Source organism: Dendropsophus ebraccatus, chromosome 7 (assembly GCF_027789765.1).
Source record: "Dendropsophus ebraccatus isolate aDenEbr1 chromosome 7, aDenEbr1.pat, whole genome shotgun sequence".
Lineage (NCBI taxonomy): Eukaryota > Metazoa > Chordata > Amphibia > Anura > Hylidae > Dendropsophus > Dendropsophus ebraccatus.
Window position 1 is genome coordinate 131030643 of NC_091460.1, and position 14105 is coordinate 131044747.

General features: G+C 42.0%; 1 protein-coding gene across 27 annotated transcripts in view; it reads right to left on the reverse strand.

The window, feature by feature from the left end:
• ANK2 (ankyrin 2) overlaps positions 1-14105 on the reverse strand; it is a 382082-nt gene that overhangs the window by 54140 nt on the left and 313837 nt on the right. For 15 of the 27 annotated variants that reach the window (XM_069978472.1, XM_069978476.1, XM_069978477.1 and 12 more), the window contains 5 exons: positions 11834-11906; positions 8715-8856; positions 5134-5236; positions 2743-2843; positions 577-612 (listed from right to left, as the gene is read on the reverse strand). In XM_069978472.1, coding sequence (XP_069834573.1) covers positions 577-612; positions 2743-2843; positions 5134-5236; positions 8715-8856; positions 11834-11906 — 455 coding nt within the window. Of the gene's footprint in view, positions 1-576; positions 613-2742; positions 2844-5133; positions 5237-7016; positions 7032-8714; positions 8857-11833; positions 11907-14105 lie in introns of all 27 variants that reach the window. The other 12 variants (XM_069978465.1, XM_069978482.1, XM_069978487.1 and 9 more) reach the window with 4 other exon arrangements.

Here is a 14105-nt window from a genome sequence, read left to right on the forward strand (position 1 = left end):
AAGTTGCCATGTTTTTGTAGCACTGAATAACCCCTTTAAACGCAGGAATCATGGTTGGGTTTCCCAAAGAAGTTTCACCAAATCTTCAAAAAAACAGATTTCAGTAACTGGCTGATATTAGACATAATATAGTACAAGAAGCTGCTGTCCTTTACCGTACTGGTGATACCACAGGCTCACCCTATATCGTATTCCTATGGACTAGAAACTAAGATGGTACCATCATCCTTCCCTCCAAAAATGGAAGAGATGAGGCCTGAGAAGGACCAGCATAACCTGTTTCTGAATGACTGGGTTGTGTGTTTTTCTATGTGAACCATATATATATATATATATATATATATATATATAATCTATACTAAGTGAACTAACTCAAACTTTTTTGGACCATACTAGGAGTATTTCAATAAGAATCTTTTTGTTCGGGGATGCTTTTTGCAGTAACACATTCTGGATATCTGTGCAATGTGTGCAATGAGCCAATCATGAGATGGGAAAACACTAAAGCATCCTGATGTGAATTACGGGCATACGGTGTGGAAATAATGCAATCACATATTAAACACAAAGGATCACCTGCTGTGGTCTCGGTCAAGACAAGGAGATATGCGGCTGAAACAGAACAGATTAGTCATGAGAAATAAAAGAAAGATAGAAAAAGAGACAGAGGTAAAAGATGTAGCAGAGGTTTGCAGATACAAGCGGTCTCTATATCTTTTATGGCATTTTGGCCTAAAGCCAAGAGACTGGCCATTTTATTTAACTTAAAGGGGTACTCCAGTGAAAAGCTTTTTCCCAGTAATTGAAACACATTACAAAAGTTATATAACATTGTAATATGCTTCAATCACCTATCTGCCCCCCTTCCCTATCTTTCCCCCCTCCATCCCCCACCAGGAAGTGAAGTAAACTCATTCTTACCTATTGACTGTTGACCCCAGGCTGCTCTGTGGAAGCCATTTTGTTACAATGACATCATGAAGAGGGAGGCAGGTCTGTTAAGCCAGCCTCTCTTTGTCCTATGACACAGGTTGCTCAGCTCTGATTGGCCGAACAAGATGTAAGCCATCTAACAGTTTTACAGAGTCAGTTAGACATCACAGGAGACAAAGTGCATCATGGGAAAGCCCAAACCAGGAAGTAAAGAAAAAATGAAGCCACCAACTGGAGCTTCAGGGACCTGCAAACAGGGATGGTAAGTGGGAAAACTATGTTTATGATTGTTTTTTTTGTTTTTTTTTATAAGCGCAGGAGTACCCCTTTAAACAGAAGTGACCCCACTAATTCGGTAATACAAAAGAGTAATCGCCAGTTTCAAGAAGAAAAAGAAAAAAAACATTATGAGCATATTTAGATTACAAAATAGCTTGTAAAGTCACTAAACTGGTATTTGGCATGAAGAACATATTTATGTGGTTCCTGCTCCATTTCTACAGCTTCCTGTATCTGGATGTGGGAAATCGGCTTATTGCAGCCATAGCGACAAACTCAACTCAGAAGAAGACCCCTTTTTCAGTTTTATTTGATAACTAGTAGAGATGAGCAACCCTCACGCACGCTCGCGTTCTGCCGAACTTGAACTGATTACCAGTTGCTAAAGAAGTCGGATGCAGCCCTAGGAAATCGTGGCTGTATCCATTTTTCCCAGGCAGCCTTAGGGCGGCATACATTTTAAAAAGAAAAAAAAATGACACCTTATCTCTTTTTCTGACGTTGTGTGAACATAGCTTTTGGTAACACATATGCAGTTTTTGATGGAGCTTTTTGAGCCAATGCCAGCAGTACTAATATCAGCAGCGGCTTTAAAAGACATAGGAAATATGGTGGATTCCTTTGCATCATCTGAAGGACGCCTTCAGCATTCGGCCGTGTTTCCACTCTGTAAGACACTGTCCGTTTTGTGACCCGGCCGGTGTCTGGGAAGATCATCCCGGCCAGTACTGTGGTACCGGCCAGATGACCTTTACTGCTGCTGAATTTGGATGCAGGCGCATCCGTGCGTGTTCGCATCCAAATTCCCCGCTGCTCACATTGGAGCGTGCGGCCAGAGACGCTCGCTCCATTGTGTGAACTGACAGGCTTTTTTGCGACCGCTGTTCATTGAATAGCGGCCACAGAAAAATGACATGTCAGTTTTTTGCAACGCCGCTAGGGATCCCTCAGATGTACCACTACATAAGTTCCATAGAATTACTACGGTATTTACGCAGTGTGAACATGGCTTTAGACTGCAATTTCATTGCACTATGCCGGTAAACAGCCCCGACCTGTGAAATCAATTCTGTAGGTTACGCATTAGTCTGTTGACGTAAGATAATTGGCCGAGAGCTGTAAATTCCGCTGTGAGTCATTCTCAGCTCCTTCGTCTCTACTAGTAACCGGCATTCTCTGATCCTGCAATTTAGTAAATCACAGGGAAATCAGCTTTAACAGCCCCTACTTATGTCACCGAGATCATTCCACGAATAACACAGATATGATAAGTAGCATAAATCATACAGTACAAAGTCCTGGGTGACAAAAAGCTCCACAATGAAGAATATTAATATACCTTATCCTATCTATGCCATAATTGTAAAAAATCCTTATCCATTGTTACCTATACATTCATGCACTGACACTGCCATCTCCTGGTACATGGTAGATTTCCCATGTTTCTATGCCAGCCAGAAGTGTTTTCCCTTTCGTGGCAATAAGAAATGAAATGATTACAATTGTTTTCTGTAGATTCTATTTACTTACCCAGAATGGATGGGGCTGGAGGAGAGCGCCACGTTGTCCAGGTTGTCATTCCCCCAGCTAAAACGATATGAGTTCTGTTCGGCTTTTGTCAAATACGAGACCTAAACAGGTAAAAGGAAGAAAATGTCCGATTAATCTATTTACTAAGTTCTAAAGAAACTGACAAAAGACACACAATGGCAGTACGTTAGGCTGGGTTCACGCTGTGTTTCTGCAGTCCGTTTAACGTATATGTTTTATTTTGGAAAAAAAAAATGGATGAAAAAACCAAAGCAATTGTGTACAATCCCATGGGATCCGTTTATTCCAATGAATTCCATTATTAAAAAAATTTACTCTTTTTTTTTTTTTTTTTTTTAGCATACACAAATACACGGTTGAGCCCAATTTCTGTGTACGTTAAAAGTAACCATTTAAAAACGGATATGTTAAACGGACTGCAAAAACACAGTGTGAACCCGGCCTTACTGATCATGTTATGCAGAAATGACAGTTATAAAGAAGTTATCCAAGTTTTAACAACAAAAAAAATCTAGTTAAAAAAAAAAAAGCTTTACTCGCTACTGTGATATCATGTTTATTCAGGTCCTTCTACGAAAATCTCCATTTAGCTCCCGATTCTTCCACTAGTGTATGACACATGACTGCAGCTGCCAATCCCAGGCCTCAGCAATCACGTTCCATACTACTGGCAGAATGGCTGGAGCTTCCATGGTGGATAACCACAGGATCAAAGAGGTTGGAGAAGCTTTTTACAATTGAATAGTTAATTTTTTTTTGTCAAATCTTGGATAACCCCTTTAAACTTTCTGCTTTATTATTAAACAGCTGCGTGTGAAGTGTGTTACAACTGAATAGTGCTCTCAATCCCCTCACTATGATCTGTGCATTGAGGAAACGGGAAGCTGAGTTTAGCCTGGATAATGCTGGAGCCCGGAGAGGTGAGTATTAGTAACCACTTAATTCCAGGTATGAAAGGGGTTATCCAGCGCTACAAAAACATGGCCACTTTCCCTCCTCTCTTGTCTCCAGATTGGGTGGGGTTTGGAACTCAGTTCTATTGAAGTAAATTGAGCTTAATTGCAAACCGCACCTGACCTGGAGGCAAGAGAGGGGAGAAAAGTGGCCATGTTTTTGTAGCGCTGGATAACCCCTTGAAGTATTATCCCATCCACTTCTCTGGAACATGTGGGATTTGTGCACTAGTCCCTTCTCTGCTCTCTTTATCCCAACGGAGACGTTAACATTCACCCTTTTTCTGCTCTAGACCACTAGAAATACTGGCATTGACCCTTTCTTTGCCTTAACCACCCCTAATGGAAGTTCTAATTCCTTCACTGCTATGGACAACCATTGATTACCATTGACCATCACCTATAATCACAGCCAATGCTGTTGAGTAGAGATATGCGAGTAAGATATTACAAACTGATTTTGCTTTTAATTTTCCTAAAAAAAAACATTTATTGACATCTGATATTTTTGTAATTTCCTTTCAGTGAAAAGATAAAACAAATGCTAGGCATACACTGCATACAACACACAGCAACTGGCCCAGGAAATGTTAAAGGAGAAGTCCGGCTTTTTCTAAAACCCAGCAGGGGGAGGGGGGAAATTGATCACAATTACTAACTTACCTTTCCTTGTTCCTGTGGTGAGCGGTGGCAGCCGCCATGGGACCCCCGCTGGAAATAATTTTCCCCCAGCTGCTAAACAACATCCTGCCCCAGTCACTGACTGGCTGAGCGGTTAGTCCATCAGCCGAGTTGTTACATGGACACCCCCGAGATCGCGGAGCCCACCGCACAGGGAGAGGTAAGTTAGTAATTGTGATCAATTTTCGCCCTCCCCCTGCAGGATGACGGATTTTCAAAAACGCCGGACTTCTCTAATTGAGCAGTGAGATGTACAAGGTCGAGAAAATTTGAGTGAATCCTTATTAAACTTCGGAAGTTGGCTCATATCTTTTCTTCTTGTAAAGGGAGAATAACTTCACTAAGGCTATGTTCACCCACTGTATAAACAACGGCCGCTGTTTGACATGTTCACCTGGCTGATACTGCAGTCGGCCGGGCGAACATAATTTTCTTTTACTTGGATTGTGGACACATTTGGGTGTGCAAGCAATTTAAATTTCCATTGAAAACAGTGCAATGTACAGTTGTGAGAACGGCCATACACTGTGTGAACAGACTGTGAACAACGGCCAATCACTTCTCAGCTTTCATTATACCAGGGCTCATGCAGCTCTGCAGTATGGTGCTGTACAAGATGACGTGTGTCACCACCATTTAGCCTCTGTACCATGTCTATGAGGCTTAAAAAGTTTATGGGTTTGCCCTCTATGATACAGAACTAGAGAATAAAGTAAAGAATTACAAAATCACCCACCTGGTCATGGGGTATGATGACAGAGTCGTCTATGATGGCGCTGCCCCTAGGATACGAGTGATGACTTATCGTGTGGGACCTGTCTGAACTGAAGGATCGAAGGCTGGTCGGTTGACACATACAAATCGCCAGAAATGTGAGGGTGAAATGGGAAGGTGAATGGAAAAATTAGCAATTAGCGCTGGGTGCAGCTTCCAGGGGAAAAATTATGTTTTTTTGCATTGGTTCAGTTAACATATATTCTTTACGGCTTAATAAAAGTATTATATTGGGACTTTGGATCCTCTAGAAAAAGAAAGTCATATTAAGATATATATATATATATTTAAAAGCCCCAAATATGTATGCGTGATTGCTGATTTAAAGGGGTTATCCATGAAAATATTTTTCTTTCAAATCAACTGGTATCAGAAAGTTATACAAATTTGTAATTTACTTCTATTTAAAAATCTCCAGTCTTCCCATACTTATCAGCTGCTGTATATCCTGCAGGAAGTGGTGTATTATTTTCAGTCTGACACAGTGCTCTCTGCTGCCACCTCTGTCCAGAGCAGGAGAGGTTTTCTATGGGGATTTGCTACTGCTCTGGACAGAGGTGGCAGCAGAGAGCACTGTGTCAGACTGAAAAGAAAACACAATTTCCTGCAGGACATACAGCAGCTGATAAATATGGGAAGACTTGAGATTTTTAAATAGAAGTAAATTACATATCTATATAACTTTCTGATACCAGTTGATTTGAAAGAAAAAGATTTTTGCTGGGGTACCCCTATAATGCTTGCAGATTTGCTTTATGGTCTCTGTGACTGGTTGTTGAATTTCAATACCATTTTAGTAATCAGAATTGTGGAAAAAAGAAATACATTAAATTATAAAAAAAACATGATAAATGCATATCCCCTGGAAGACACTGCTGTTGTGGATTCACTGGTTACCGTATGACACAGTAACAGCAAAGCCCATGCAGCCTCACACATAAGCAGGGCATCTGATTTCACAATAGGAAACAAACACATAGATAGACAATAAACTAAAGCAACAATAGAAATATGTAAATAGGAATTCTGTTTAGGGTTCAGATCCTGTATGGTAGATCACATGTTCCCTGCAAGGTCCAGAATATAGATCTTCATGCACTCCATATCACTGTAAGGTACGTTCATGAAGAACATCTCCATGATACATGATTTAAAGGGGTTGTCCTGCGAAAATCTTTTTGTTTCAAATGAACTGGTTTTAGAAAGTTATATAGACTTGTAAGTTACTTATATTTAAAAATCTCAAGTATCCCCATACTTATCAGCTGCTGTATATCCTGCAGGAAATGTTGTTTTATTTTCTGTCTGACATAGTGCGACATCTCTGGCCAAGACAGGAACTGTCCAGAGCAGGAGAGTTTTTCTATGAGAATCTGCTGCTGCTCTGGACAGTTCCTGTTTCGGACAGAAGTGGCAGCAGAGAGCACTGTGTCAGACCAAAAAGAAAACAACATTTCCTGCAGGACATACAGCAGCTGATAAGTATGGAAAGACTAGAGATTTTAAATAGAAGTAAATTACAAATCTATATAACTTTCTGAAACCACTAAATATAGAAATAAATGATAGTATATAGGAAATTAATGTTACAATAAGAGCCTTTGGCTCCATATGGCATGGATTTATAATGTGGTCCGAACCAGTAAAACAACTGTCAAATTATAATAAATTTACACTGTCTAAAAGCGTACTGTAGAATATTAGCAGCATGACAGAACTAAAGCCAGGATTTACAACAGGCAAGTGAGACTATGTTAGTATTCAGTGAGGTAATGATAGATGAGGAGCTGTGGTATAGGGTTAGCTCATGGAGAACATACTGGTACCATGCAATGCCATACCTACCTAGGCATGGTGCTGCTGGCAGCATCCACACAAATGAGAAGAAAGAAAAAAAAACAATGAAAAGGAAATAGTTATGAAGTCACAGGCAGAAATAAAGGGAGATGCAGGAAGTTTAGGAGAAATAACACTGTGGTTAGTCATGTACTGTAATGTTTGCCTGATGTTAGTACTTATCGTAGCTTTTACAAAGTGTATGCTTTACATGTATTACTCTGTATTTTTATGGACACATACAGTATATTGGGTTCACACTACGTATATTTGAGGCTGTATATTTGAGGCTGTATAGTAACCAAAACCAGGAGTGGATTGAAAACACAGAAAGGCTATGTTTACATAATGTTGAAATTGAGTGGATGGCCGCCATTTAATGGCAAATATTTGCTGTTATTTTAAAACAACGGCTGTTATATTGAAATAATGGAAGTTATTTACCGTTATATGGCGGCCATCCACTCAATTACAACATTGTGTGGACAGAGCCTTTCTGTGTTTTCAATCCACTCCTGGTTTTGGTTGCTATGAGGACCTGACATGAGGACCAAATACAGCCTCAAATATACATAGTGTGAACCCAGCCTTATAAACCTGTAAGCCTGGGTAAAGGATTCAAGGCCTGTATAGCGAGTTTTCTGCTTTATATCAAGCCGCTAGTAACCTGCTTTATAGCAAGTTAAATGGTTCTAAGAGTTTTCTTTAGATCCATCTTGCACAGATCTACTTGCGACATTAGGTTAGTGAAAACGTGAATGTTATTTTTAGAAGCCATGGGAAATTGTTGGAGTCTGCCTCCATTGTGCGGATAATCACGGCTATCTTCTCTGAATCGGCAGCAGCAATTTTCCTAAACTGGAAGTTAATTGTAGTAGAGTGCTGGGAATGCACCATACTGGGAATGCGGAAATAAGCTCACCACCAAAGCAAATGAGACTCTTATACATGCATGTCACCCACTTAGGGCTCTCAGGTGACAACTTTGTCATTTTATCATGCGAACATTCTGAAACATTTATTCCTTCAATGTACTGTGTATTATAGGTGCAGCATAACAGGACCTAACAAAGTTCCACCCATCCCATAGACTCAATGATATTTACCGGCAAATTCCGCCGTCCGCCCAAAGGATTGACATGTCAATTCGTTGGGTGGATGCCGAAATCACTAGCACATATTATTGCGTCTATGGGACGTGCGGAACTTCAAGTGAAGGCCACGCGGCAGAATCCACTTGAACTCTCTGCGCGTATTCTGTAGTGTGCAGGTACCCTAAGGCCATGTTCACATGGCGTGAGACACCGGCCGTTGTCAAAGATCATCCCGGCCGGTACTGCAGTACCAACCGGATGATCTTCACTGCCACTGAATTCGTATGTGGGCGCACCAGTGTGCGACTGCATCCGAATTCCCCGCACGCTGCATTGTGTGAACTGACAGGTTCTCTGCAGCCGCTATTCAGTGAATAGCAGCCGCAGAAAACTGACATGTCAGTTTTTTGCTGCGCTGCTAGGGATCCCTGCTGGAGTGTATACTCTATGTATACACTCCGGGCGGGATTCCCTCAGATGCAGAACTACATATTCACCGTAGTAATCATGGCCGTTGTTGCAAATTGGCAACAATGGCTGTGATTACTTCGGTACTTACGTAGTGTGAACATAGCCTAATTCTGTAATAGGTACTTTGGCTCCATTGACATACCTTTCTGAGCGTCCACCTTCTAAGCTGTACCTCAAGTAGGTCATGCCATCCAGAAACTGACTGCTTGGCAGTGAATCATCTCCTAGCTCCTTTAAATCTTCAGGTCGCAAGTATTCTCCTCCATCTCCAGTCATTGTGTCATCTACTTGCAAAAATCACACAGAAGCTTTAAACATGTCTCATACCTCTGATAAGTTAGATTAAGTAATAAGAAGCAATAATGTATGATGAGTCAACTAACAATAAAAACTGATAATACCAATAAAAGAAATATGCTAAAAGAAACATATATACTTTATGATGCAGTAACCTTACATCTATGGTGATCCACCATTACCTGTAATTACAGGCCCAAAGTTTACAGTGTACCTGTCGTTTGTAAAAACTTGAGACATGTCAAAGGTTTTGATCGGTCCGGGTCTCAGTCTTCAGACCTGTACCGATCGGGAGAGCGAGCAGGGAGAGGTCAATGTCACATGACACAGAGCCTGGAGAGGATCGCTCTTAGCACGGTCTTCTCCTGGCTTGTTTTCCCGATTGGTGAAGGTCTGAACACTCAGACCTGGACCGGTCAAAACTTTTTACATGTCTCTATCACATGTCAAAAGTTTTCTATGATGACAGTGACACTTTAAAGTGATGGCCTGATAAAATGGAAGAGACTGACTAAAATCAGCTACAAAGATCCCAACATCCTGCCTGTAAGGGATCTCAACGGCCATGTTTCTTTATTCCTTCCCTTATTTCTTTTTATTATAAGAGTTTATAGGTACATCGCTTTAGGTTTTTTACATGAACAGACCAGCGCTGGGCTGCAAGGGCTGCAGTCCTTTTTTTGAATCAGTGCCCGATTCCCACGCACGGCGCCAGTCTATTCCCGGCATGAAGGACTAGGGGAAGACCCGCTGGCCCCCAGTGTGCAGATTTCCCTTCCTTCTGTGACACGGCTCCATGAGAATCAATGAAGCCGCGTCACAGAGGGGAGGGGGTTTCATCACACTGGGGGCCAGCAGGCCCGCCACCAGTGCTTCATGCTGGACCGGTGCTTGGGAATAGACTGGCACCATGCGCGGGAATGGGCGACAATTCAAAAAATGGACCATGGCACTGGCATCCCCATGCTGGCGCCGATCCATTCATGTAAAAAAACTGATGGTACATTCACTTTAAAGTCTTCCTTATCGGCCTGGTGGAAAAAACGGGCACATCTAGCAACCTCAAGTACCCATGCAAGTGACCTGGGCAGGAGGACCCACAGGTCAGGCTGAGCAGTAGCAGGCATCCATCTTTACATGATACTGTACACTGGCACGTTATCCGCTTGCCTCATTGCCATAGTAAACGCCTCAGTACATGCATAAAGATTATTGTTAATTTTAAAGATAAAAGTCAAGTTATTCTTAAATACAAGTCGAGATAGTAACACTGATGACTTTATATTAGAAACTGAAACATGGACAATCACTCTCACTGCAAGTCACACTAAATCCACACCACTGCAATAGTCTGCGTACACAAATACCTGGTATACTTAGAAGTTCTTCATCAGACATGAGCTCACCAGCAAATAATTTAAGGGCTGCATAAAGGACATTTTAATTCATAAAGAAAGGGTAAGAATATTTGCTGATACATGTGAAAATGGAGGTCATTGTTCCCCAACTGAATAGTGAAACAGTGCACATGCCTGGCCACCACTCCATTCATTCTTAATGGGACTTCCAAATACTGATCCCCAGCACTGACTTCCTTTAACAATAGCTGCACCTATACAATTACAAAAAGTTGTGGAAACTTGCATTTCCCTTAGCTTTTCCCTAAACGTATGTTATGCTCCTGTAGACGTGTCCCTACAATATTTTAAGTCATGAAACTCCCCTAAATACACTAAGATTAATTTTATGTATGATACTCTTAAAAAAAAAAAAAAGCGCCAATAATCTGGGAGGATTGACTTACATATTTTGTAACATATGTTTAATCAATTCTTTTCAGTTACTAGTTTTTAAGAATAGTAATTATTAATGTATATAAACTTAAAGCGAATGTACCATCAGGTACATTCGCTTTAAGTGTTGCACATGAATAGAACGGCGCTGGTGCCACAGTCTTTTTGAACCGCGGCCCTGTTCCCGCACATAGCGGGGTTCTATTACCGACCCCTAGCCCTGGCTGAAGCACTTAATTGCCATCCCTGCTTTACAGATACATTAAACGAGAAGTCCGGCCAAAAGTATTTCTTTAATATGTTATTACTTATGGAAAGATAGACAAATTCATAATGTACATTAATTATGGGAAATGCACATATTTCCCTTAATTTAGTAGATCAGGGAGGCTTCAAATTCTCTCAAAAACAGTGATGTCACGAATCAGGTGTAATTCCTATGGAGTTTACAGCAGGGAGCGCACTATATGGCACTGTATTGAAATTTATGTAATGTAATGTGGTGTAATGCTTTATTGATGAAGTACGTTTATGGAATAATTTGGGGAGCAAGGACACTTGCTCCCCAAATGGAGGGCACCGAGCAGGGAGGGAGAGAGGTGCTGGTGCATCTACATCCCTCCCTGCTGTCCAGTGGGACAGATACACACTACTACTACTCCCATCATCTGCTCATACTGTGAGCAGATGATGGGGGAATAGTACCAGGGAGATCCCCATCACCAAGACCCCTCCCCCCCCCAGCCGACATCCCCCATCTCCAGGCTAGGTCACCAAACGGCCAGTGTCTTACTACGTGGGAACATGGCCATAAGAGGTGATAAGTTGGTTGTTTGCTGATGTTTGAGAACGGGAGGTGGCAGACCCGTCTATATACACACCAAGACCCGATGCAATAATATAAAGAAAGTATGTTGGCAGTACATATACATTACATCTGAGAGACCCCCTCCTCCTCCCAGTAATATCTATGTTTAAGGCGGAAAACTTTCCACACCAGTTTCCCACACCAGAGCACTCAGTAGACTTCTATAGTATTGCCATATAACAGCAGCTGCCATATAATACTGCTATTCCCAGCTTTCTCGAAGGCCAGATGTCATTCGGAGATCCTAAAAAAATCATAGCATCACAGAGACATTTTATGTCAATTAGGAGCTACAAAACTCACCTTCCTCATCAGAGACGTCCAGGACCTCGGTCATAGTCTCGGGGACATTCAGCTTGTGCTTCTCTGTCACAGTCTGTAGACACAAAACCAATATCAGGAAAATACTTCTGTTTATTACTATCTTATTCTACAACATCTTGGTCTTAAAGCGAATGTAGCATCAGGTACATTCGCTTTAAGTGTTGCACATGAATAGAACGGCGGCGGTGCGGGGAAGCCGTTGAATCAGACTTTTTTTTTTTTTTAACCGTAACCGCGCCCCTGTTTCCGGTGCCGATCTATTAATGAGCGGGCCAGTGGGAGGAAACCCCCTCCCCTCTGTGACGCGGCTCCATTAGAATCAATGGAGCCACGTCAGAGGGGAGGGGGTTTCTTTCCACTGGGGGCGGGCCGGCCCACCTCCAGTGCTTAAAGTGACACTGTCACCTTTTTGCATTCTGACATCTCTACACAGGTGTAAAGGGTAAATTTTGTGTTTTTCATACTTATTTCATATCATACGTCATGGTGTTTGTTCAAGTAAAAAGTCATCTTTTATCAACTGCAGATTGTATTAAGTGGACGTGGCCTCGCGACATTAGCGCCACTTAGCTCCGCCCACAACTGACCCGTTGGCCCCGCCCCCTTGACGCCCATTGGTTGGCCGACGTAAAGGGGGTGGGGTCTAGACCTTTCGGCCAGCCTGTTCCAATGGCTGGCGAGGGGGCGGGGTCAACTGTGGCGTTGTGGGTGGAGCAGGTGGCGCGAATGCCGCGAGGCCCCGCCCACTTAACACGATCTGCAGTTGATAAAAGATGACTTTTTACTTGAACAAGCACCATGACGTATGATATAAAATAAGGTATGAAAACCGCTAAATTTACCCTTTACACCTGTGTAGAGATGTCAGAATGCAAAAAGGTGACAGTGTCACTTTAAAGTGACTGACTGGCTGAGTGGGCAGTCCATCAGCCTGGTTGTGACATCGGCTCAGCGGGAGTCCCGTAGCGGCGACAAAGCAATGGAGAGGCACAGGGGGAGGTGAGTAGTATCGTTTGTTATGTTCCCCTTGTGTCTTGCCATTCGGAAAAAAAAAATTCCTGTGGTCAGACCTCTCCTTTAAGGGTATGTTCACACACATTGGAGTTTCACAGCGATAATGTAATGAAGGACGGTTTGACGGCAATGAAATGATTTATTAGTGCAATGAAGAGATGCAGCGCTGCACTGAACCAATCAACGACCACAATAAAATGATGCATTCACGCTGCATTTTCATTGCGTTACTGCATGTGTGAACACAGCCTCACCAGCTAAGGAGTTAAAATGTGTTTGCATCTTTAGAACAAATCTGTGACAGATTTTCATAGACAAAGATAGCACAGAGATAACAGCCGGCAGGTGGGCAGCACTGAAGTTGGTGTAGGGGAGGGGGTGCTGGGGATACATACATATAGTACAGATTAGGAAAAAACTCATTCTACAGCTTGTATGAGGGCCAAGCATGCCTAGAGAGCGTGCACAAATGTTTCAAACTTGGGAAAAGTTATTTTGGCACCTAACTCCAGTCACTTATGTAAAGCAGCCGAAGCTTCTGACAGCCGTATAATTATGCAGCTTTTCTGCCAAGGTTTCCTTTGAAATCATTTCGAAAAGCGGCCATTTGCCGACTCCCTTACATTACACACAGCATACATCCTTCTTCATTTATTAATAAAATAAACTACTAAAAAATGTATAAAGTACTAATATATAGTCTACATACAAAGATATTACACACAAGAAAACATCACTACTTATAGGAGAAGTCCAGACGGGGAGTAAAAATCATTGGGGGGTCGGGGAGCTCTATGGGCGCACGGGCATTGGGAGCGGTAAGCATAGTGTCTTTTTTATTTCCACCCCACCCCCTGCCAGTAATGATTTTTTTTAACCCCCCTCCTGCCAGACTTCTCCTTTAAGTTGCATTCTATACATATTATATTATACCAATAAAGCAATGGATATAAAGAGCGATATTAGGTCAGTAAAACGACATCTCCAGTTAACGAACATCAATCCTTTGGGTGTCCATTACTAAAGTTATTCAATCCGGGTCTAAACAGGACAATTGTCCCACTGTAGTATTTTCCAGCAGACCAGTAGACATTCAAGTAGGTATATTTTCCACGTGTTCCCACTGCTACACATTTGCCTTACAGAGCCCGAGAGATTTTACAGTCAATGGAACAAATTTTCATAAGTCAGATCAGGTTTCTTACCCAACTGCATGTACTGTATGGTGTATGGACAC